This window comes from Neolamprologus brichardi, chromosome 11 (genome assembly GCF_056152115.1).
Source record: "Neolamprologus brichardi isolate AB-2024 chromosome 11, ASM5615211v1, whole genome shotgun sequence".
Classification (NCBI taxonomy): Eukaryota; Metazoa; Chordata; class Actinopteri; order Cichliformes; family Cichlidae; genus Neolamprologus; species Neolamprologus brichardi.
This window is the reverse complement of record NC_142114.1, coordinates 9,759,727-9,781,561: the sequence shown is the minus strand read 5'-3', so window position 1 is coordinate 9,781,561 and position 21,835 is coordinate 9,759,727. Positions and strand designations below refer to the sequence as shown.

The window sequence follows — 21,835 nt, the reverse complement described above, 5'->3', positions numbered from 1 at the left end:
CTCGTACTTCTTTTCCTTGTTTTCTGTAGGCACCTTACTGCACACTATAATCGCACCTTGGCTAGCCCTCAGTAGCATTACAAGGGGAATATCCTTTAGCCTGCATTTCACCGCTCACGTAGTTTTTAAGAAATGGATATGTAAAAGTGAAGGCGAGTTTGCCCACTCTGGAGCCGTTTTGCAAAATTACACCCACACAAAGATCCACAAAACCGTTCTTTTTTTGTTTGTTTTTTGTTTACACACTTGACTGTGAATGTCGAACCTATTAGTGCAATAATTCCCATTAAAAGTCCTTTTTTAAAACTGAAATTAATCGTGATGTTTCTCACTTTTCTGAAACTTTCTGTTGCACTCTGTGGTAGGTGGTGCTAAATGGAGGGTATAATAACCACTGACTACAGTCAGTAGAGTGCATTAAAAATAATTCTGATGTTAATTTAGGACTACAAGTATCTATGTTGGTGAAATAGCCAATCCTTCATTGCAGCAAACTGTTAATGCCCACCAGGCTAAAGTGCATCATGCTTCATCAGCTCTTAACAGTCCATACAGGAAAGAATTTGAGGTAACCACACAGTCCTATTCCAGGGGATCGGGGCTGCGTAACTTTGTCATCTTGAGAGCCTGCATGAAAACTAACACTTGCTGGAGCAGCCAAGCAACCAGTCAAGCACTAGGTAGGCAGCTTTTGGCCATCACAGGGAAATTCCAGCCTAATGGGGGTTTCTGAGTTTCCAGTGTGTCCCTCTGCCATCCATAGAAAACACTGATTACCTGAGGTGTGCTATCACACACACACACACACACACACACACACACACAGCTTTCACACTCTCTTAACTTTGGAGTTTTTACTTCAGGTGGATGCACATGCTTTAGACAAGCAAAAACAGGAGGAGAAGTGTGGGCGTGAATTTGACACTGAAATGAGCACAAAGCTAAATTTGTGGCATCATTATAGGACTTGGAATTTAAGCAAATATAAAGGATAGGAGATGAAGCGCTTCAGCAGGCCACCGACCGACTCTCGAGCTGAGATATGGAAGTTTAAAAAAAAAAAACCCACAAAAGACACAGCATCAACACAGGCAGAGAAATTGTGCAAAAAGGCACACTTTTGGATTTAAAGCACCTATCTCAGATCCCAGAGCCTTGAGAATGGGATTGGATTACTGTCGGCTAGATTTACTCCTGTGGCTCTTCGCCACTACATCATCGTAGGGCCCCCTGCCTCTGGATCAATGGGGATATTTACTGCGCCTGTTTCAGGGAGACTTTCACAGTAGGCAGGGCATTAAACAAACAGCCGACAGCCCCGTCCCAATGATGGCCTGTCTGTTCACACTGTGCCATGCCCAAATGTCACACATTTTCACTTCAAACAGGTAGCACACAAACATGAGTCAAGTGTAGATGAAACAAAAGGGGGCAGGCAATTTGCTCTGTGCGCTGAACAAAGAGGGGAAAGAGCCACATTTCACAAAAAGAAAACAAACTAAAGAAACAGAAAGGCAAGTCATGTTTACTTAGATAATTAGCCTTGTAACCCGCTCTAAAATTATACTTGTTAAAAATCTCTTAAATGGACACACCTCAAATAATGCCTTGTCTGCATTCCCCTGGTTTCTCATAAATGTTCTCTTTTTAACAGTAAAGTAAAATTGCACTTCACACGTTGAGCATTCCATTGTATTGTATTGCTTAATGGAAAAAAAAGGACAGAACTACAACAAAATATCTAATTCTCAGGGGGGGTTGGGAAAGCAACCCTACAGTGTGGTAATTTATAACCTCATATAACCCTCTAACTGCCCTCCTTTACAGCGCATCACTGTGAGCAGCAGCAGCCTGTTGAGCTATACACTTGAGAAGAAGAATCCCCGTTCAGGGCCTGAAACAAGCGTCTTTACATGCATCTATTCTGGTTCTTCGCAAAACGCGAGCGCATGATTGCAGGCACGAGTGGAATGTCATTCGTTTTCCTTCAAATATGGGCGAAATGAGCGCGTTCACAGAGGGAAACAGTCAGTATGAAATTTCTTCATTACTCCACAATTCCACTGACTAAGCCTGTGCGATCAGCTGACAGTGAAATGTCAAACAATGGGCTCGCAAACGGCAGCACGCATTACCGAAACGGAGAGAGAGAGCCCCCGAGGGTGGCCTCGGCTCACGTCCGTCAACGTGAAAAGTAATATGCGTGTAAAAGTCAAGGAGGAAAAAATAACAGAAAAATAAACACTTATGGCTCAGCGGTGAAAGCTCACCAGATGAGTTGTCACTTAGCTGCATTGGATAACGTGTTGGCTCCCTTACTGCTAAAGAACCAAAATAATACATTTCTCCGCATATCTATTATGAAATATTAACTGTTTTGAGTTTCCAGGCATAATAATTATATCTATGAGATCTATGGTTGTAACTTAAATGTATTTGCTGCTCATTTGATAGAAACTTTCCATGTAGCCTTTTAGTCTAAATGAATGTGTCCACACAGCAAATTGTAAAGTTACATCTTTAGATTTGCTGATTTTGAGTGACTTCATTTGTTTTTTGTTTTGTTTTTTTCCCTTAGAGAATGATTTATTGTCCAGCTCTCCAAACCGATATGAGAGTGCCATTAAAGCTATGGTTATCTTACTTTATATAGGGAGGAATTCAAGATCAAGGTTATAGTCACATCTGCCAGCCAAGTTGCCAAAGATAAGCATTAAGAAAAAAGTCTTTTGTTCCAAGTGATTAAAGTTAGCCTTAACTTTCATCTTGCACCTGATGCGGCTTAATGTTGTTCACAGCAGGAATATTTTCTTTTCTCCCCCATCGCTAAGAATATTTGGTGTAATTCAGTCTTGTCTTTTTTATGTTGGAGAAAGTGAGAACATAGGTTTTTATGTGGGAGTGTGAAGCTGTGTGAAGCTGTGTGAAGCTGTGTGAAGCGTATGTGTGTGTGTGTTCGCACACATGTGGACCATGTGTCAAATGTCCTGCAGCAAGGAGGCTGCCATCGTTTTACGGCTCTCACACAAACACACACGCACGCACACACACACATAATAAGTTCGCTGATTCCCTCTCAGACGCAGCACTGTCTCCTGGCAGACTGCAGCAGGAAGAGAAGAGGCTTTAAGGTATAAAGTGAACATTGTTTTACACATTAACACGTGATTCTTTCATTTAAATTACACGACAGTTATGGTTTGTTTATTTCTATTATGTTATGGTTCATCATGGGTTTTGCATGTGCTTAGCTAAAGTCTTGACCCGTAGTCACAAATTATTTGTAGTGTTCTGATATAACAATTCAAACTGAGATGATCTAAAATATACAAATACAAGGACATTTGCTTAACTGTGTGTGCGTGTGTGTGTGTGTGTGTGTGTGCGTGTTTACCTTCAAATGACAACGGAAAACAAGGATTGCAGCTTTAACAACCTTCTCTTTGCATTACAGACAATGAAATCATTTTAGAATTGTGTGTATTATTGCAAATTGCTGCATCTTTTTTCCTTTTTGTATTTATAAATAATTATAAATGTGCCTTTTTCTGCACGTGCAGAATAGTGGATCTCCAGCAGCCGCATGCGTGTGTGTGGACAGAAGAGCACACACATGCACACACATAAGTAAAATAAGTAATAAATAATTCAGTAATATTTTTTCTTGTAAACTGAAAAGCTCATTGCTAAGTAAAAACATAAACAAAATATTAATGAATGAATTTTTTTCTTGAAGAGCCTCTTTGAAGAAAATGCTTCCCAGACCATTATAAAGCATCTGGAAATGATTCCTTGTTTTTTTTTTCCACCCATTTTTTTATGACCCAAAAGAGGAAACATATCTTTGCTGAAAATCATTTTAGGCTCATCCAAAAAGCACCAGTTTGTTTTGGCAGATAAGATAATAAGTAATTTCGTACTAACATATCTGCTATATGTGTGGTGGAATTTCAAAAGCAAAGTTGTTGTTTTTGCAGATGTTTAAATAGCAATGGATTTAAAAGCTGTTTTCAAATTTTCCACACTCACATGGTGGCTCACACTGCAAGACCACATTTCAATGGTAATAATTAGAATGACTAAAAAACAACAAAAACAAAGAGAAGGAGAAAGCGTATTAAAGATAAGGAGACCACTGCAACACACACACCTGTTTTCTTTTTATTTTATTTAAGAAGGTTGATTGAGTGATGAGTTTGTACTCTGACGAGTAGCACAGATGCAATAACAGAGAACTGACTCTGCCAATTGTAGGAGTGGTATGCTGAAAACAATGAAAACAGCACGTGATAGATAGCTCAGTCAAAAGGTTAACGGTAACTCACAGACAAAACGTCTTGTTTTTAAAAAGTGCATTCACAAACATGACAAATACTCTCAACTCATGATGTCTATTTTTTTTTTAAGTGATACAAAATATGCATACCTGTTTTAGATTTGTCTGTATTTCTATACATAGATATTTATTCAAAAGGGTCACTTTTTTTTTCTTTTTTACAAAGGTTAAAAGCAGGGTTGTGGTCATAGCAGCTTCGGATATCTCTAGCTTCTTCACTGTGTAATGAGATAATCATAGTCTCAACCGATATCCAAATAAAACCTACTGTTTTTCTCTGTTGTTCAACTCAAATGACATATTGTCTTCATTGAAAGAGATTTTCATGAGTGAAGCCTGCAGTTTAGAAAAAAAGATCAATAAAATGCTTGGGCCATTAAATATATTTTTGTATACCCGCTTTTTTTTGTCAATATCATAAATACTAAAGACACACGACAATAATATAAGACAATGCTGGGAGACTAAATGTAAAGATTAAAATAGTTCAAACATTATTTTTTTCAAGTTTTCTAGATCATGAAAAAAAAAAATCAGGCGAACACAGAACGTTATACTTCAGTCTTTTCTTCAGTCTATCCATGGCCCTTTATATTTAAAATAGCAACCATAAACGAGGTTGGCAGACATTGTTCAGACTGACTTTGAGCTAAAACGCTGTCCTTTTTGTGTTTTAGTCCTGTCCAGATAAGATGCTTGCCAATCATAACTGAGGCAGGATCCTGGTTTTCAAAGGAATTCATAAAAGCAGTCAAACGTACTGATAAAAACCAATAAGTACCATGCAAATCTTGCAAGACGACATATTCTCAAACAAGAGACAAAGTATTCTTCGTATAGGCGAAATATCAAGTGAGCAGGGAATGGGTGAAAGGCAAAAACCTCTAATCAATACTAAATACTATGTTTCCAAAAACAAACAAAAAATATTTAATCTGTACATAATATAGTACGCATGAGTTCAGACTGGATCAGCAGTTTCTTTCCTCATAAACAGCCTTGTAGTCTTTGCCTACCTGGAATTATACAGAAAAGTCTCTTTAATTGATCCCAATTTCTTTGTTCTCCTCCATAAATCTGGAGAAGGGACGGTTAGCTGTGACCTCCAGACCAGTCTTTTCCATACCCGTCATGGGAGGGCTGCTGCCTGTGTGAACGCGGTCCATCCCTCCAGGCATTGCTCCCAATGAAGTGATTCCTGCGCCACCAAGGCTGACGGGCAGCTGGGGGATGCCTCCATTCTGGATCACAGAGATTTCATTGTTCTTCATGGCCAGGCCATTGGTGATGGCGGCTGCGTACTGGTTCCAAAAGCCCGGGTCAACGTTCATGGCCCGAGCAGCAAGATCTTTCTGAAACATCTCGCTGAACTTCATGGCGTCCCCACCCAGCAGGGCCATGGGATTCTCCACAGACAGTCGTCGACCCCTTCGGGCCGGGGCATTGTTCCACATGTGCGTTCCCATGTGAACCTAAAATTATCGACAAAATGACAAACAAATGAAAAAATAATGACTCTGTAATTGTAAATGGAAAATACTTGAAATGGAAATTGTGTGGGATGAACTGGAAAGGAAAACTAAATGTAAAAACATATAAGGCCACATTTTTAGAATGCTCTCTTTTTTGTGCTTCTTTTTTCGTTTTTTAATTGATACATAGTTTTAAGCAAATAAAATGTATTAATGTAGTACTTTTCAAGAGCAAAAAGCTGTTTGTTGGCAAAATCTGAAAATATTACAGAGCTTTGAACCTATGTAAAACTCAACTGATGCAATGTACTTTAAGCTGGGTCATACCTTGAGATTGCCCTTTGTGGTGAAAGCCCTTCCACAAATAGAGCAGGCGAAAGGTTTCTCCCCAGTGTGTGTACGCTCATGGATTTGCAGAGCACTGGCTGAGGAAAAATTCTTCCCACACGACTGGCAGTTGTGCTGCTTAGGAGTGCGTCGTGGAGGTGGGGGAGCCAACATGGGGTTGATGCTAGGGCTCATGGTGGTTGGGGGCGCTGCAGCTGGAACTTGAATGCCCACGGGCAGGTGAGGGTTGTCGCTCAGAGACATTGACTTCCCATGGCCGTTCATTTCCATTTTAATCATGTTTGATGCGGTGCTGGCCAAATTGGGAGTGCTCAGCCCTGAACAAACAAAAGTAAAAAAACAGAACAATTCGATTTATATTCTATTAGTAAAACACCAAAAGCCTTTGAACAGTCAGAATTTGACTTGAAAATCTAAAAAATCCCTGCTGAAATCTTATAGTTATTTGGTCAAGGTCCTTATTATTCATAAATAACTCTTTTCTATTTTTTCATTCTCTTACTGTCAACAATTTTTCATCTTTAAATTATTATGATATTGAGATGTGGTCATTAATTCATTATTATGAACTCCCAAATGTGCCCAGATAATGAATTCACTTTAGATTTGTGTTTTTGCACATACACACCTCGATCTCTGTTTAGAAACAGCACGTTGAAGTGGCTCTCCTCTTTGATAAAGTGCCTGCCTGGCTGAGTGGCAGTCAGGTCAAGGGCCCCAGTGCCTTCAGTTGCAGGAAGCGGAGATGGCGTCTCGGATTTTTCCGACTTTACTGTTGCCAGGCCAGCTGTATTGTTGTCTTGGACCTCCTCTGCTGTCATGGCACTGCTGATGTTATTATTGTTGAGTGCAGCAGGGGATTTGGATCGCTGGCTCTCAGAATGACTGTGGGCTGGGGACAAATGCTGGATAGAGCCAGAGGACTCAGACAAAGCGGGGCTCCCCAAGCTTTGACCCTCAGCATCCCCAACTACAGACAGAGAATCAGTGGTAAAGCAATCAGTCTCCCCTCCAAAGCTACTGCCATTCTGTGAAGGCTTCAGACCAAATGTACGAGTCATGTTGACGGTAGAGTCAATCATCTTCATCTGGTTCTCCATTGCAGCAATGCTGGAGATTACGGAAGTTGGTGGAGAGCTCCCAGGTGAAAAAGGTTTGGATGAGTCCATATCTCCCTCTTTTAAATCAGCTTCATCATCTATGGCCTGCTCCATTTCATCCAGAAGGTCATCATCATAATTGCTCATGGCATCTAAGCTCTTCTCATCAAAAGAGGGGTCAGTATCCATTTCTTGCAGGCTTTCGGGGATGGGTGTGTTGGGAATTTGCCCGCCCATGTGCATACGGATGTGCTGCTGCAGTACAACTGCATTGGTGAATTTCTTTTGACATATAGGACAAGAGTGCTGAACCCGAAGTGGAGGTTTGGACCTGTGGACACCAAAATGTGTTTTCAGATTTCCCTTGGTTGTAAATGCCCGCCCACATATCTTACATTTAAAAGGCCTTTCACCAGTGTGGATGCGATAGTGCATCTTCAGAGCACTCTGGCAACTCAGAACACGGTGACAGATGACACACTGGTTGGGGTCAGTCATCTTCTTGTCAATATTCTCAACAAGCTGCTGCAACTTGGATGTCTCTGATGTTTGCATAGAGTCTAAGAGGCCTCCAAAGGGAAACTTGGCCTTAAAATGGTCTGAGAGCATGGGAAGGACAGGATGGGAGACAGAATTAGAGGCCGAGTTGGGGCTACTGATGGGTTCAGAGACCTGTCCACTGCTGGACGATGATGTGGAGGTGACAGTAGTGGAAAGAAGCACTTGAGTTATGGTCGTTGTGCTAGTCGTGTTCTCTCCCGGTCTAGTAGAGCAGCTTGCGGGCAAAAGAATGCCTTCGGGTTTCAGTAAAGGAGGTGCCTCACACCCTAGGCTTGGTTTTGGGGATGGTGAAGTAGTGGTCATGCATGAGTCAGTGATGATATTTGGGGACAAAGATGCACAGTCACTTGAGGGTGGGGATGGCCTCTGAGGAGACCTGTTGAGCGGAGTGAGGCTTGGAGACTCACCAAATCCTCCCATCATACTCGGTAATGTTGGAGGCAGCTGGAGTCCGACAGAGGTGGGAACTGTGGGAAGAACTGGCTTACTGTCTAGCCATGTGGTAACAGGTTTTTCTGGGGGCAATGACATGCCATATGGGATGCCTGAGCTTGTGGGAACATTGTCCAGGTACTCTGGCACAGGGTAGGGGTTCATCTGTATATGTGGGTATTTCTCTTTGTGCCTCTGGAAGTGGACTTTCAGATTCCCCTTGGTGGAGAAGCGGTTTCCACATATGTTGCATTTGTAGGGCCTTTCTCCAGTGTGGGAACGCAGGTGGATCTGTAGGGCACTGTCACTGCCAAACACCTTGGCACAGAACCGACACTTATGCTTGAAGAAGGGGTCCTCAGAGCTGGGCTTAGTGTCAAATACAGACACGTTTGGGGGCTTCCCCTTGCGGTGCTTCATTAGAGCAGAGAGAGGATCGAGTGCATTGGCTGTGGCTGCTATACTGGCCAGTGGATTAGGGAAGATAACACTGCTCGAAGAGCTGTGAGGTATCAGCGGTAGACTGGAAGAAGAGCTCAGGAGGGTGCTGTGAGTGAGGGAAGGAGGGGTACTAGAGTTCCTGGAAAGAGTTGAGCTGCTGCTAATGCCACTACCTCCTGTTACACTACTACTAGTGCTAATGCTGTTGTTTGTGACAGAGGATGAGCAGGGGGGAAGTAGAGATGACAATCCAGTACCACTTGGTGGAGGAAAAGCTGAGTTAGTTGAGGATGTGATCGGAGCTGAAGAGTTAGATTGCTGACTGCTGCTTTGTGGTGTTTGAGAGAGAGGCCCTTCTATTGCTGAGGTCAGAGGTGAAGGTCCTTGACCATTGAGAGTGGCCGGCAGTCTAACAGGCAGCTGATGGACTGGGGGAGTGATAAAATTATGTAGCTGAAGCTGACTTGCAACAGGAGGGACACAGGAGGAGACGGGCCCCTGGCTTCCAGTAGCGTTGCTGTGATGGTGGTTAAGAGCAGGCTGTGGGGCAGACTGTCTGTTCATGAGAGCCACTTGACTGCGAATTTGTTCTATTAGCTGCAGCTGATGAATTTGCTGCTGTTGGAGGGCCATCAGCTGGTCCAAGATCATGGGAATAGCCATGGTGGAAACCCCACTGCCCGCTGCTGCCCTTACACTCTGTGAAAACTGGGCAACTGCAACACGGGTGCCATGAAGAGTCTCTAAGGTAACATTGGTGCTTGGCATGGCGTAACTTGTAACAGCAGAGGGAACGACATCATTGAGCTGAGGTAGGGAGCCATCTGGCTCAGGGGATGTCACATCTCTTTCTTCAGGATCCACATTTTTTTCGGGAGAAAGCTCCAGCTCCATCTGCTCGTCCTCCTTTTCCAGGACACTGACCCCATTTAAGGTTGCTGTCTCTGGGATGTCATCCCCCTCACCAGCAGGGCTGTGGCTCCCCTCCCTGGGGTCCTCACTGTCAGCCTGCTCACTAGGGCAGCTGGGTACAGGGGAGGGCTCTGTAGGGTACTCCTGTGAGGGGTTAGGTGTGTCCTCATTGTCATTCACTATAAGCACCAGGGGGTTCTTAGTGCAGCTCTTTAAATGTTCACAGAAGTCTGACCATTTGAAGAACTCAGCACAACACTTCTCACATACATGGGTCTCCTCACTGCCACTGCGGCTCTCATTCCCGCTGTCGGCATCATCCAGCACATCACCTCGGGCTACAAAAAGCGAAGGGAGGGGGGTCAGAGGAGTGAAAAGGGACAAAAAGAAACCAAAGGGAGGAGGGAGGGAAGAAAGAAGAATTAATGAATAAATAATCAATAAAGAATCCACACATATTTTCCAGTGCAGTGCTGCAAAGATTTAACCTTTGATTTTTTTTTCTCTCTTTTAACATAACCAAAATCAATATTCTTTTTTTTTTTCACTCTGAACAAATTGCCCTAGTTCACCAATTCTCAAGACCCAGATTTGTGCATTCACACCCTCTCCATAGGGCCAGGTAATAATTTTCTTTGTGCAATCCATCAAATTATGAGGGCCTATCAGTTGTGGATACTGCCACTTAATGAAATTCCATAGAACATATTGATTTCCAATATTTCATACAATTCACAGCTGCCTCATCTGTTGGGTACAAATCAGGACTTTGATGGCCCCATTAGGATTCCCCTCTGCTATCAAGCTCAGTCATTTCCACTTGAATTTCAAATGCCTGGCTTTCCATTTAGCATCGCAAAGGTAATGTTAGAGCCCTGAATCTAAGCAAATAACTATACTGAACTTTCGCCACCTTGTCACAAAAATGCATTATCATATGTAAGTGATGATATCCGTTGACTATCGACTTTTTTTTGTACACTATCTACAAATAGAAAAAAACCCCCATAAATCTTGACCTTTTAAAATGTGCATAACAAATCACTATAATTTAAAAGTTTTCACAATTTCATTCTTTTTCAAAATGTTCCAAATAGAAAACATTCCCTTTAAGTTAGGCAACACTCAGTGTGTTACTCCTCTCTCTCCACTGGCCATGCTCTCTGACATAAGACTCAACAAATTACATGCTAGTGCCATGGCAGCAAAGTCACTGATTAGTTACACATGTTTAATCACAGTTGTAGGAAGCCACTTCCTCTTTGACATGCAACCATCAAGAGTCAAACAAACCCGTGCGAGCTCCGAGCGTGGACCAAATTCACACCTGATATAAACCATGTAAAAATGGCCTCCTCTTATTAATCCCCCCCCCCCCTCCCCCTTTTAGTTATAGCGTGCGGGTCTCTCTGTCGGGGACGTCTGCATAAATAAAAATGTCTGAGTAGGAAGCACACTCAGTCACCACAAGACATCTAGCACGTACTTTATTTCAGAGTCGTCTCCTGTTCGGTTTACATTTGACGACCAGCGAATATCTGGTAAACTATTTATCCACAAATTAAACCACTGTGTATACACATTTAAAATGTTAAGACAATTTCATGGGCAATTGCTGGAAATAAAAAAAGATTTACTTCATGCAAAGGCTGCTATAAAACAAGGTTATGTTCTTCAGTGATCCTATATTGTTTAAAAGTAGTTAATAACTAAGAAAAAAGTTAAATTCAGGTTAATTATTACTGTATGTGTGTGACAAAAAAAAATCCCAAAGCATAAAAGTTGCATGTCTGAATTTAACTGCTTTCACTTGTGCATATTTTCTTTTTTCCTCTAAGCAGCTCACCCAGTGGGCTAAACCAGCTTGTTCACTAAATTTTAAAAAAAGAAATCAGAATCAGTAAATTCCTTGGAACATATAGTGCACATTTCCTTATCATTAAAAGACCCGTTATGCTTTTCAAGTGAGCAATAGAGAGATTCATACATTGCTTGTGCTAACTTCAAAGGTTAAAGTGGAGTAAACCATAGCAAAGCAGAAATGAAGCATTTTTGCCAATTACAGTGACTCATTAGGAAAGAAATTCATCACTCCTCCTGTAATTTGTGGCCAAAGGGGCCATGCGCCATCGTGGTCTGGTGTCTGTGACTTAATTAATTATCAGCAGAACAGTTTTGGACAGACTCCGTGCTCTCATCCTCATTGAGGTTAGAGCTGACAAAGTAAGATATTATTTTACTAAATCATGGGTGCTGCCAGTTAAAAAAAAATCAATTAAGGAATTAAAGGAAAAGAAAATGTAAAATCCTTATGGTTTTATCCTAAGACATACATTGTACGTTGAGACCTCGGTATTAAAAAAAAAAATCCATTGAAAAACAAATTAGTCATTTAAGCTCAAATACAAAACAGAAATTGACAAGTGAAAAGGAGCAAGTGACTGGAAACGTCAGCGACACGTGACGGCAGGCTAAAAAGCTCCTTAGCCCAGCAGCGGACAGCAGAACTCATTTCCATAATTGAGGGTTGAAAGGTCAACACAAATGAGTAGGCATTGTGTTGAGCTGATTAGTTATTAGAATGGTATTACTGTCAATCTCTTTTATTCATTCATACAATTACAAGTGGGGGTCTTTGTATGCCTCTGACCTCTCTTTCGCTCTCGCGCACACACACACACACACACACACTGACACATTTCCTAAGACGGACAAAGAGAATTCACAGATTATGTGCATATGTACGAGGACAAACACCTAAAAAAAAAATTACAACCTGCAAATTTAGACCTGCAAAAACATGCTTTTTTGCCGTTAGTAGAGTGTACCAGTCACTTCTACACATACACAGGCCTCTGCTCCTAAATTGACTTATTTTCAAAAAAACAAAAAGGAAAGAAAAGACTCTCATAAATTACATTTTGTCCATTAAAAAAATCCTTCCTGTCTCATAACTTTAGTAACTTTAGAGCGCTAATTATTATTATAAAAGAAAAAAAATCTTATGTCCGATGCTTTTTTTAAATTCAAATCTAAAGACTGTGTAGTTGTATGAAATACACTGCCTCTTTAAAAATGTCCACGCCGCTAAAAAACAAGGAAAACACACGAAATTGCCGTTTTCAGGTTTACTTTGACTAATGCTACAGTTAGTCAGCATTAATCATAGAAACACAAATTACAGCTGCGTACATTACAGATTAGTGTCATACTTACCGAGGAAAAAACAAACAAACAAACAAACAAACGAGCATTAGGAAAGCTCATAATCTTAAAACAACTGTGTTGCTTTAACCTGTACAGTGCTATTGTGCTGTGGAGCTAAGAGGCGACATTTTGTGGTTGCTTTGGGTTTGCAATGCAACACAGTTGAAAGGGATGCATGCATACGTGTGTGTGTTTCTATATGATTTTATGTGTGTTTGTGTTGGGGAAGGGGCTAATATTGATTTTCCTATAGTATGAAAAAGAAGGGGACGGAAAAAAAATCCAATCCATTTTTCATTGCTTTAAGAGTCTTCATTTACCCGGATACAAATATTAAGTTGAAGGTAGTCAATAGGGGGATTGTAGACATTGAATCTGTGTGTCCGCTATCTTGCTCAGCAATCTCTGGCATGCCAACTGAAACTGCTAATCTGACATATTATATCAGATGAGGTATTCATGCTTACCACGGATTCTGTGAAAGTCACAGAGCCGGGCATTGAGAGAAGCACCGAAGCCTTGGCCAATTACAAATTTTCCCATTCTTAACAATTTCCAGATTCACATAATGAAAACAAACAGCAATGACAGTGGGAGCATTTACCCTACGTCGAGGTATTTCAATCTCAGTAAGTGCAGGGCATTGTAATTTAAATGCGCAATTAAAAAGTCTTCATCATACCCCGAGAACCTACATGTCATTTACACCAACAGCAGTCTGTGAGAGTAGTATATCGTGACCAACCTCTGTGATTGCGCTCTTCCTAAAAAGGCCCCTCCTTCTGCCCCCTTAAAATGCATTCTTCTCAAGAATGTGAGGATAGCTTAGGACCCTTAAAGAGAGATGCATCCCTGTTGGTCCTGCTCAAGCTGAAAGTTGAGGGGAAAAAAAAAAGAAAGAGGCCTGCTGCGTCCAACAATGTTGGAATTTGTGGCCTGATTAAATTTTTCCATTGCACTTTTTGACACACTTCCGCAACTCTAATCGTGAGTACAAAAAAAATAAATAAATAGAAAATAAAGACGTTTCAAGTTATTTTAAGTTGTTTGACGAGACATTTTAACTGAGACACAGCGTGCACTCTGCTTAGTTCTAACTGGGACATAATCTGCACCGGAAAAAGACAAATGTCACTTAAATTCTGAACATTTGTAGTTAGTTCATTTTTGTTTAAAAGAATGACTCTTTAGCATACTGGTTAAGCCTCATAGCAAAGTTAAGATTAATTGCATGTTTGCATGATTTAAAAAAAATAATAATCAAGATTCATTAAAAAAAAAGGAAATCTAAATAATTATGCTGTGCTGCTGCACCCATGAAGCATATCCACGAATGACTCAGTGCATCCTCGGACTTGCAGAGGCTCAGTCGTCCTCAGCACAGCGCTGTGAGTGTGTGTCATCGGCCTGGTCAGCCCTACTGCAGAGTGGTACAGTCATATCTGCCCCAACAGAGAGGCCTTTGTCATGGCCTGCAGATGTGGAGCAGCCAAAACATTAACGATTTGTTTGTGTAAGCATTTGCAATACAGTATTCAATGACGACACTCTGTCCAGATGACACTCGCCAAGATGCCTCTCTGCCTCCGGATTTACAAAAAGAGTCCGAGACGAGGCCACAGGATCTAATGCGCTCTCGTTCTCTAACGTCAAAGGAGATTTTTTATTAATCTTTGCTTGGGGTTTGTTTAAATCAAATTGAACTCAGAGCTATATGTTTCCTGTTTTACACAGAACGCAAAGCTGCAGATCTCCGCTCACACGTTGTTCCTCCGCGTCCCCACTTTCTGGACAAACTGGTGTTTAAAATCATCTGAATAAGCCAAAACCAAACCATCAAAACCAAACCATTTAAAGGGGAAATTTACCCCTTCAGCTGACTACATGTTAGCTTTTTACCTAAATCCTCCAAATCTGCTGTCTTGTCTAACATTAAATAGTTCTTCCCTTCCCTGTCTAGTCCTTCCTCTCAATCAGGATCTCACTTGTTCGTGTGCTGAGTGGTAATTAAGACACAGCCATATTTGAGTGCCTTCTTGAAGACATCTTTGGCACAACTATGTGGGTGGTCCACAGGCCTGCACCCAATGGTGAGAGTGGATTAAAACAAAAGGCAAACAAAGCCCCGCTGCAGGGGAAGTGGTAACAACCATGTTGTCACTACCAGCAGGGATTTTCTCACTTTATTACATTTTCTTGGATTCATAACCATATATGCCCGTGCCTCTGCTGCTATGACGAAAAGAAAGGAAAGGGGCTCAGCCCAGAATGAACTCTGAGGAGATTTTGACTTCAAATAATTGCGACTGTGACCTGAGCCTTGTTGTTACCTGTTCCTCAAGTGTCTCGTGTTTTTCCAGAGTGATAATTTTAGAAAAAGAAATCTGCCTTTCTTGCTTGAACGATGCTGTGCATGTCCACTGACAACTGAGGAAATTTACCTTTGAAAATTCTTCTAAATCTTCGTGTGACTGCGCAGAGTTTGGCCACCATTGCTCCCCTGCACATTCACACCTTGAACGACACTGGATGCCGAGAAAGCGGTGGTGAAAAGCCTGCTGCTGCTAACGCTTTCTAGGACACGAGGAAACTGCGCTGCCAAGGTCAACGGCACACATGTTCTAATTGTACAAGGAGCTTGACATCTAGCGGCAGGATCTGGCTACCCGGGGCTACACAAAGGTTAAGACAGCAAGCTTTATAAAAGCACTTCTAAGCAGACCACCCCCTCCTCTTCCCTTTCCCCATCCTAGCACACACACACACAAACACACACACACACAAAAACCCTCCCATGCCCCCAGGAGGAAAGTGTCCGGAAAGCCTGAGGGGAGATGATATGCCAGACAAGGGCTTGTTGGCACTTGATTTTAGTTTTTCATGTTTTCATGGATGCGGCACATTAAAGAGTACTCAGTAAGCTGCAGAGGGACAGCAGTCATAAATGCCACATACAAAGGAGACAAAATAATATTGGGAATATTTAGGGAAAATGAAGGTGTAAGCTGAAGCTTTCCAGGCACAGGGTTCGATTTGGCTGATTCTTTCCTTGTTTTCTTATTTGTAAGAAATGGTGAAGATCCCTGAGCACAATTTGAACACCACATTCTTCTTGACGTTCTCTTCAGCACTAAGCTGAGCAAAAATGGATTTTAAGTCTCAGTCGAGCAGCGGCTGACGACTGGAACTTTTGAATCCCGTCGACGTTAATACGCTGTGGTTATGTCAAGGCCAACAATCGATAGTGTTCGTCGCAAGCTGCACCACACAGCAACAGAGAGCGGAGAATCCGATCATGCTGCAACGACACACTGACAGGGTGACATTCGTAGCTCATCATGTAAGGTAGTGTTGGTTGAGGCATGGTATTATTAGGTTTATTTAAGTATCTATGGGCTCACTGTGCTCTGCCAAGGGCTTGAGATTGTTTCACTGCTACGTCTTTCCTGAAAACAAGCGAGCCAGTATAGTTGCTTCAGCAAGGAAAGAACATTCCACGGACACTTCCAGTCTCGAGCACAATGGCACTGACAGCATACAGTATGTTACCGATAACGCTGTCTGAGTCTGTGTGTATTTTAATTACGCCAGGAGGTGTGTGTTAATCTGTGGAATAAAATTCAGAATAAGTGTGTAGAGATTTTTTTCTCTTTAAATTCCTCTCTTCTTTTTCCCCCTCTCTCTGTGGATCTGACTGTTTTCTCTTTTATAAATTGCAATCAACATTTCAAATCAAATATTTGTAACCTAACCTCGAAATCATCCAAACGTGAGATTTGACAGGAGCAAAAGAAAGTTTGATTTTCAATCCACAATCCTACAGGAGTGCAACCTGATGGATGATTATCTCTGTACAGAATCTGAGCAGGGTCATCTGAAACACCGAAACAGGAAAAGTGTCTGTGTTTGTCAATTAGTCAGAAATTATATTTAAAAAAAAAAGGAGAGATCCAAAGAGTAAACTGAACAAAAGAGTCGGGAATCATCAGTGTGATCCCCCACCCACCCACCCCTCACACCAGCATTTCCCCATGCAAAGAGAGCTTCTCCTCAGAGATTACATCACACATTTCTATTCTAAAGAAACCCTGGAAAATGTGTGTGTGCGTGTTCGCGTGTAAGTGTGGGTGTGTCTGGGTGTGAGTGTTGGCCAACATGGGCCAAGATAGAAAGGTATAAATAATAGCAGTGATTTGTTGAGAGCTGTGAGCTTCACTGATACCCAAAACACACACACAAACATAAACACGCACACACACAGCTTTCTAAGTTTAAATAAGAGAAATGAAATTGACAAATTGTGATTTTTTTTTAAGTTTTCAAGTAAATTACAGTATTGTTGTTAAGATATGCTGCAGTAAATTGATATATTTTGTCTTATTCTCATATTTCCAATACATAAAAAGATTTTTTTAAATGTTAGATTTTGCCACAATTTCAATAATAATCTGCCAAATAATGTGGGACTTGTGCTCTGTACGTTTTTTTGTTTTGTAGAAATCCAATCATATTATTCCTGCAGCACTTCATCTGCCTTCGGACCTGACTTTAGCCCTATAATGATAGTGTTGCTGCGCAAAAGCGCAGTATAAAGGACAAATAATCCTTTTTTCCCCCCACATGGCGAAGACGAGCTTTGTCAACCGATCTTGTCGATACTGTGCGCAAAAAGGAACAAATCAAGTGTGCTAAATTTATGTGGGGTGGGGAGGTGGGGGTAAACAAAAAGCATTTCCATAACAAAACAAGTCTTCGACCTGCAACAGATTCCGCAGGCGCTCAGGGACAAGAGACACACATGCAAAAAAAACTAAACAAAAAAAAAAAAAAACAAGATAAAAAATAAAAAATAGAAACGTATAAATTAAACGGCTTTTTAAATGAAGTGTTTAAAAAATGTATATATATTATGACCCATTGCTTTCACATCTGCGGAATAAATAATTCTAAACCTCTGGGAGAAAAAAAAAAAGCCAAATAATTTTCCAACTTCTTTCGTGTGTTTGTTACAGTTGTGCTTGCATTTCTACGCGTGCGCGTGCATGTCCAAAGCCAACTGCAAAAGTGTTGAAATACACTATTTGAGAAGAACACAGCTCCGAGATTTTTGTTTTTTAAACAGGCCTTTAAAATGGGCCTCCGGCACCTAATGTAGACGCTGTAACCAAAATGTAAACTCTTTACTATTATTAAAATTAACCTGCCTGACAAAAGACGATCATATGATGCAGGTTTAACAGTTTTTTGGGGGAGGGAGGGAGGGGGGACAAAACAGACACAAAACTTCTAAATCGTCAGACTTCCTCTTCGACTAAGGTGACACGTTTGACTTAATATTCGCATCGTTTTTTGATTTATTGCAAATGATTCCGCCTATGCCTATGAAATAAATCGACTATCCCCACTACAAAAAAACAAAAACAAAATAATAATAATACTAATGATAATAATAATCCAAATGACTTTAAACCTCTTTAATTGAAAAGAATGTGTTAAAACGTTTGTCAAACAAAGTAAAGAAACAAACGTAAATTGAAGAGCGGAGCTGCGAGGGGAAGCTCTGAAAGCAGATCAGGCTAAAGGAACTTCAGCTGATCAAATCCACTCACCGTGCTCGGAAATCACCCCGGCTAGTGCGGGATCCTCGTCCGACTTGAGGTGCTGCGGTTTGGCTTGCTTGCGTCGGGACATGCTGCTGGCTTTAGTGGTGGCGATGCTGCTGCGTTTGCGCTCCGAGATGTGTCTGCGTTTTGCAGATACATCAGCGAAGAGCGAATCAACACACAAAAAGTTCGCAAACAGTCTGGTGGCGGAGAGAGAGAGGAGGAGAGAAAAAAATATAAATCTGAAATTAGCCGGTGTTGCTGCTGCCGCTGCTGTTGCTGTGCGTTGGATTGCGCATGTCGGTATAATAATTATGATAGTGAATAATGCCTCGCGATTAATGGCAGTGTGTGAAGGTGGGGAGGATTGGCTGGAGGCCAATGGACGCGCATTGGATATGGTAATGAGGGACGGACTAAGCAATTAGCCGCTTCACTCTCAGACTTTATCCGTCTCTTTTGTCTTTACTATCCAACCTCCACCTCCCCAACAACACAAAACAACACAACACACCAAAATCTCTTGTTATACCCAGTTCACATGGGGTCTCCAACGAGGGGGACGCCGGGCTCCTTTGCCCCCTACTCCTTTGAGTAAGCGCACTGACTCACAAGTACTAAGGATTCACCAGCGCTTTCTTCTTTTTTCCTTCTTTTCTTTGACGAAGTGTCTCTCCCTGGCCTCAACGATCCATCGTTTACCGCAAAACTTCAGAAAACGTTTTCTCGTTAAGTCTGTCCCGAGATACTGGCTCAGTTCTCGCAGCGCCTCTCTCTCTAACTTCTTTTATTTATTTATTTTTTCTTGTTCTGTGCGTGTGGCGAGGTGAACACGCAACTCCTTGAATCGGACTCAAAGGAAGCGACGTCTAAAGTCGAGATGTGTCAGATTTCTGTCGGTGGACATCTTCCCGGTGAAGCAGCCGCTGTTTGAGTTGCTACACGGGCACCGGCAGCAAGGAGAAGTGGACGGGACGAGTTAAGTTATTTGCAATAGAGCGATAAACTGCCACCAGCTTTTGCTTTTCTAAAGGCACAGCTCCGCTCTCCAAACTTTGACGCGCGTCTTCCGAGAGAACGGCGCCAAGATTAGCAACAGTGCTCCTCTCAGTAACAACAAGAACGTCTGTGTGATCAAACACTCGTGTGTCCGACAAAGAGAAGTCGCTTCGGTGCGTGTCTGACCGCGACGAAGTTCCTCCCGTGTACCTCCTCTCGCCGTGTATGCGCCCTCGGCTCGGTGCGCTCTCCAAAAGCGTCTTTTCTGGATATTTGCTGGTCAAAAAACCCCCAAGCACCACTTGATTTCCGAAAACCCCCCAAACCAAAACAAAACAAACAAACAAAAAGAAAAAAACTAAAGCTTTACTCGGTGTCTTTCCTTCGCTCGGCTCTCATATCGAAACCAACTTTGAAGTTATCTTCTGGCAGCCCTCTAGCAGCGTCGGTCGGTCTCTCGCTGTTGGGCATGGCTCTGTGTGTGGGGGACTGCGCTGTGTGTGAGAGTCAACCCCCAAGCAGGGGTTCAGCCCATTGCTTTCAGCCACCACTAGGATGTACCACCACGTTACTGTTCAATGGATCGTCCACAGACTTCTGTGTGAACACCCAGATTTGACCTCCCATCATATAATATCTCACCCGTCACCGCCCGTATCCGCCAGAAGGCTGGGTCATCATATTAATGCGGCAGAGTTTTTTTTTTTTTGTGACATCGGCGATTTTCTGATTACACGGTAGGCTTTTTATCACAACACCCCGGCTTTATTCTAACTTTGATTCTGGAATGTGGACGTTTTACGCACGGTGGCGGTTTTTGAACATGTGGGCTGCTTTTTGATTTGTGTACCGACACTAATATTGGGGAAATATTGCAAAAGAACACAATAATAATAATATGAATATGAATAAGTAAAGTGTGTCAGAGTACACATCATACAGCATATAATTAAAACATCTTTCCCTCAACACACAGTTAAAATAAATACAGAAATTAATTATAATTTTGCACTAAAATGTACGCATGCACGGTGGGGAGAAAGGAACCAAATGAGCTCGTGCTTGAGTGCCATGCGAACACTGCGTTTTATTTATTTATTTATTTATTTAACAGAAGTAACGGTTTCATGTTTATTTCCGTATTGCCAGCTTAAGGTAAATGTATTTTCATATTGCATCGTTAAAAGTGGATGTGGAAAATAGGCACATCATAATCGCGCTTGTTTCCGACTTCAGGCGCACAAACGCTGCCAATTCCTGACTAAATTAGAAACCTTTTTACTGTAATGATAGATCTTCAGCTTTTTTCAGTTCATGGGTGAGCTCAGTTAGAGCTTCCCCGCTCTCCCCCCTCCCTCTCCCTCCCTCTTGTCTGTTTGACTTGTCTATTCCCCCGCGTCCACCTCATATGAGAGACAAATCTGTTGACAACAAGGTCGTCCTGTGAGCAAACTTTCGGTGCCCCCCCCCCCCTTTTCTTCTTCCTCTCCATCTCTTTCCATCATCCCCTTTGAAGTTATGTCCAAAAGGCTGTTATTATCTGGTATTAATAGATGCAGCCCCAGGAAGACAAAATCAGCTATTGATAATTGCAAGGAGTATACGGCAGCTACTGTATCGATCGGCGTGTCCTCCACTCCCCTGGTACTGAGAGATAAGGAGACACACTCTTTAGAGCAATATAATTTCTTTTGACCTATCTGCTTGCTACAGACTTATGATGAATAGCCAGAGTGGCTGAAGTCCTTTATCACCAAAGTTACCCCCTTGATATAATATTGATTCTTTATAACTAGCTCGCCACACAAAAATCAAACTGTCCACTTGGCCATCATCATCATCAATATCATCACAAAGGCGGAGGAATGAAGATCCCCCGCGCGTCTAAAGGCGAGCCGTTACAATCTCCTCTGTAGGCCTAATCTTTATTTTGCTGATGATGAAAGGAGAGGGGAAACGAGGCAAGGTGCCATTTAAGACGCGGTGCCATTTAATCCGGTATAGACTACACATACACACACCGCACACACTTATAGAGAGAGAGGGAAAGAGAGGGGGTGTCCAGACAGTGCTGCCGAACAGCTTTGGAATTCACGTCGCTTGAAAAGTTTGATTTCCACTGAGCTTTACGTAACCCTAAGAGCCCCTGTGATTTTATATAGCTTGATCTGACTTCAAAAATAAATAAATTACCAAGTCAAATATTATTGTTCTCCAATTTAGTGCAGTGGACGAGCAAATAAATACATAAATACGTTTTTAAAAAAGCACTTTTTTGTTTCATGGCACTGCGGATACCGGATGCGCCTCAGAGGTATCCTTTAGCCTTAAAGGCTGCTTCGCTGCAGAGCTGGAGCCCCACCGAGGCTGTTACAACTGGGGCCACTCTCTCTATTCTCCGAGAGAGGAGTGAGAGTGCTGCTG

General features: G+C 42.0%; 1 protein-coding gene across 1 annotated transcript; it reads right to left on the bottom strand.

Moving 5' to 3' along the window:
• Positions 1–4,149: 4,149 nt before the first annotated feature.
• sall3a (spalt-like transcription factor 3a) lies at positions 4,150–19,893 on the bottom strand. Its single transcript, XM_035909550.2, has 5 exons — positions 19,782–19,893; positions 18,419–18,612; positions 6,785–9,940; positions 6,136–6,473; positions 4,150–5,808 (listed from the first exon to the last, which is right to left on the bottom strand). The coding sequence occupies exons 1-5, from the start codon at positions 19,880–19,882 to the stop codon at positions 5,377–5,379; spliced, it is 4,221 nt and encodes a 1,406-aa protein (XP_035765443.2). The 5' UTR covers positions 19,883–19,893; the 3' UTR covers positions 4,150–5,376.
• Between the last annotated feature and the right edge of the window lie 1,942 nt (positions 19,894–21,835).

Bases quoted from the DNA above. Each gene is read 5' to 3' on its own strand.
- sall3a (XM_035909550.2), bottom strand. From the start codon at position 19,882: ATGCCCAACAGCGAGAGACCGACCGACGCTGCTAGAGGGCTGCCAGAA. The intron at 18,613-19,781 runs GTAAAGCTTTAG...CTCCGCCACCAG, and splicing joins GAGCGAAGGAAAGACACCGA to ACTGTTTGCGAACTTTTTGT. The intron at 6,474-6,784 runs GTGTGTATGTGC...TTGTTTGTTCAG, and splicing joins GTTTCTAAACAGAGATCGAG to GGCTGAGCACTCCCAATTTG.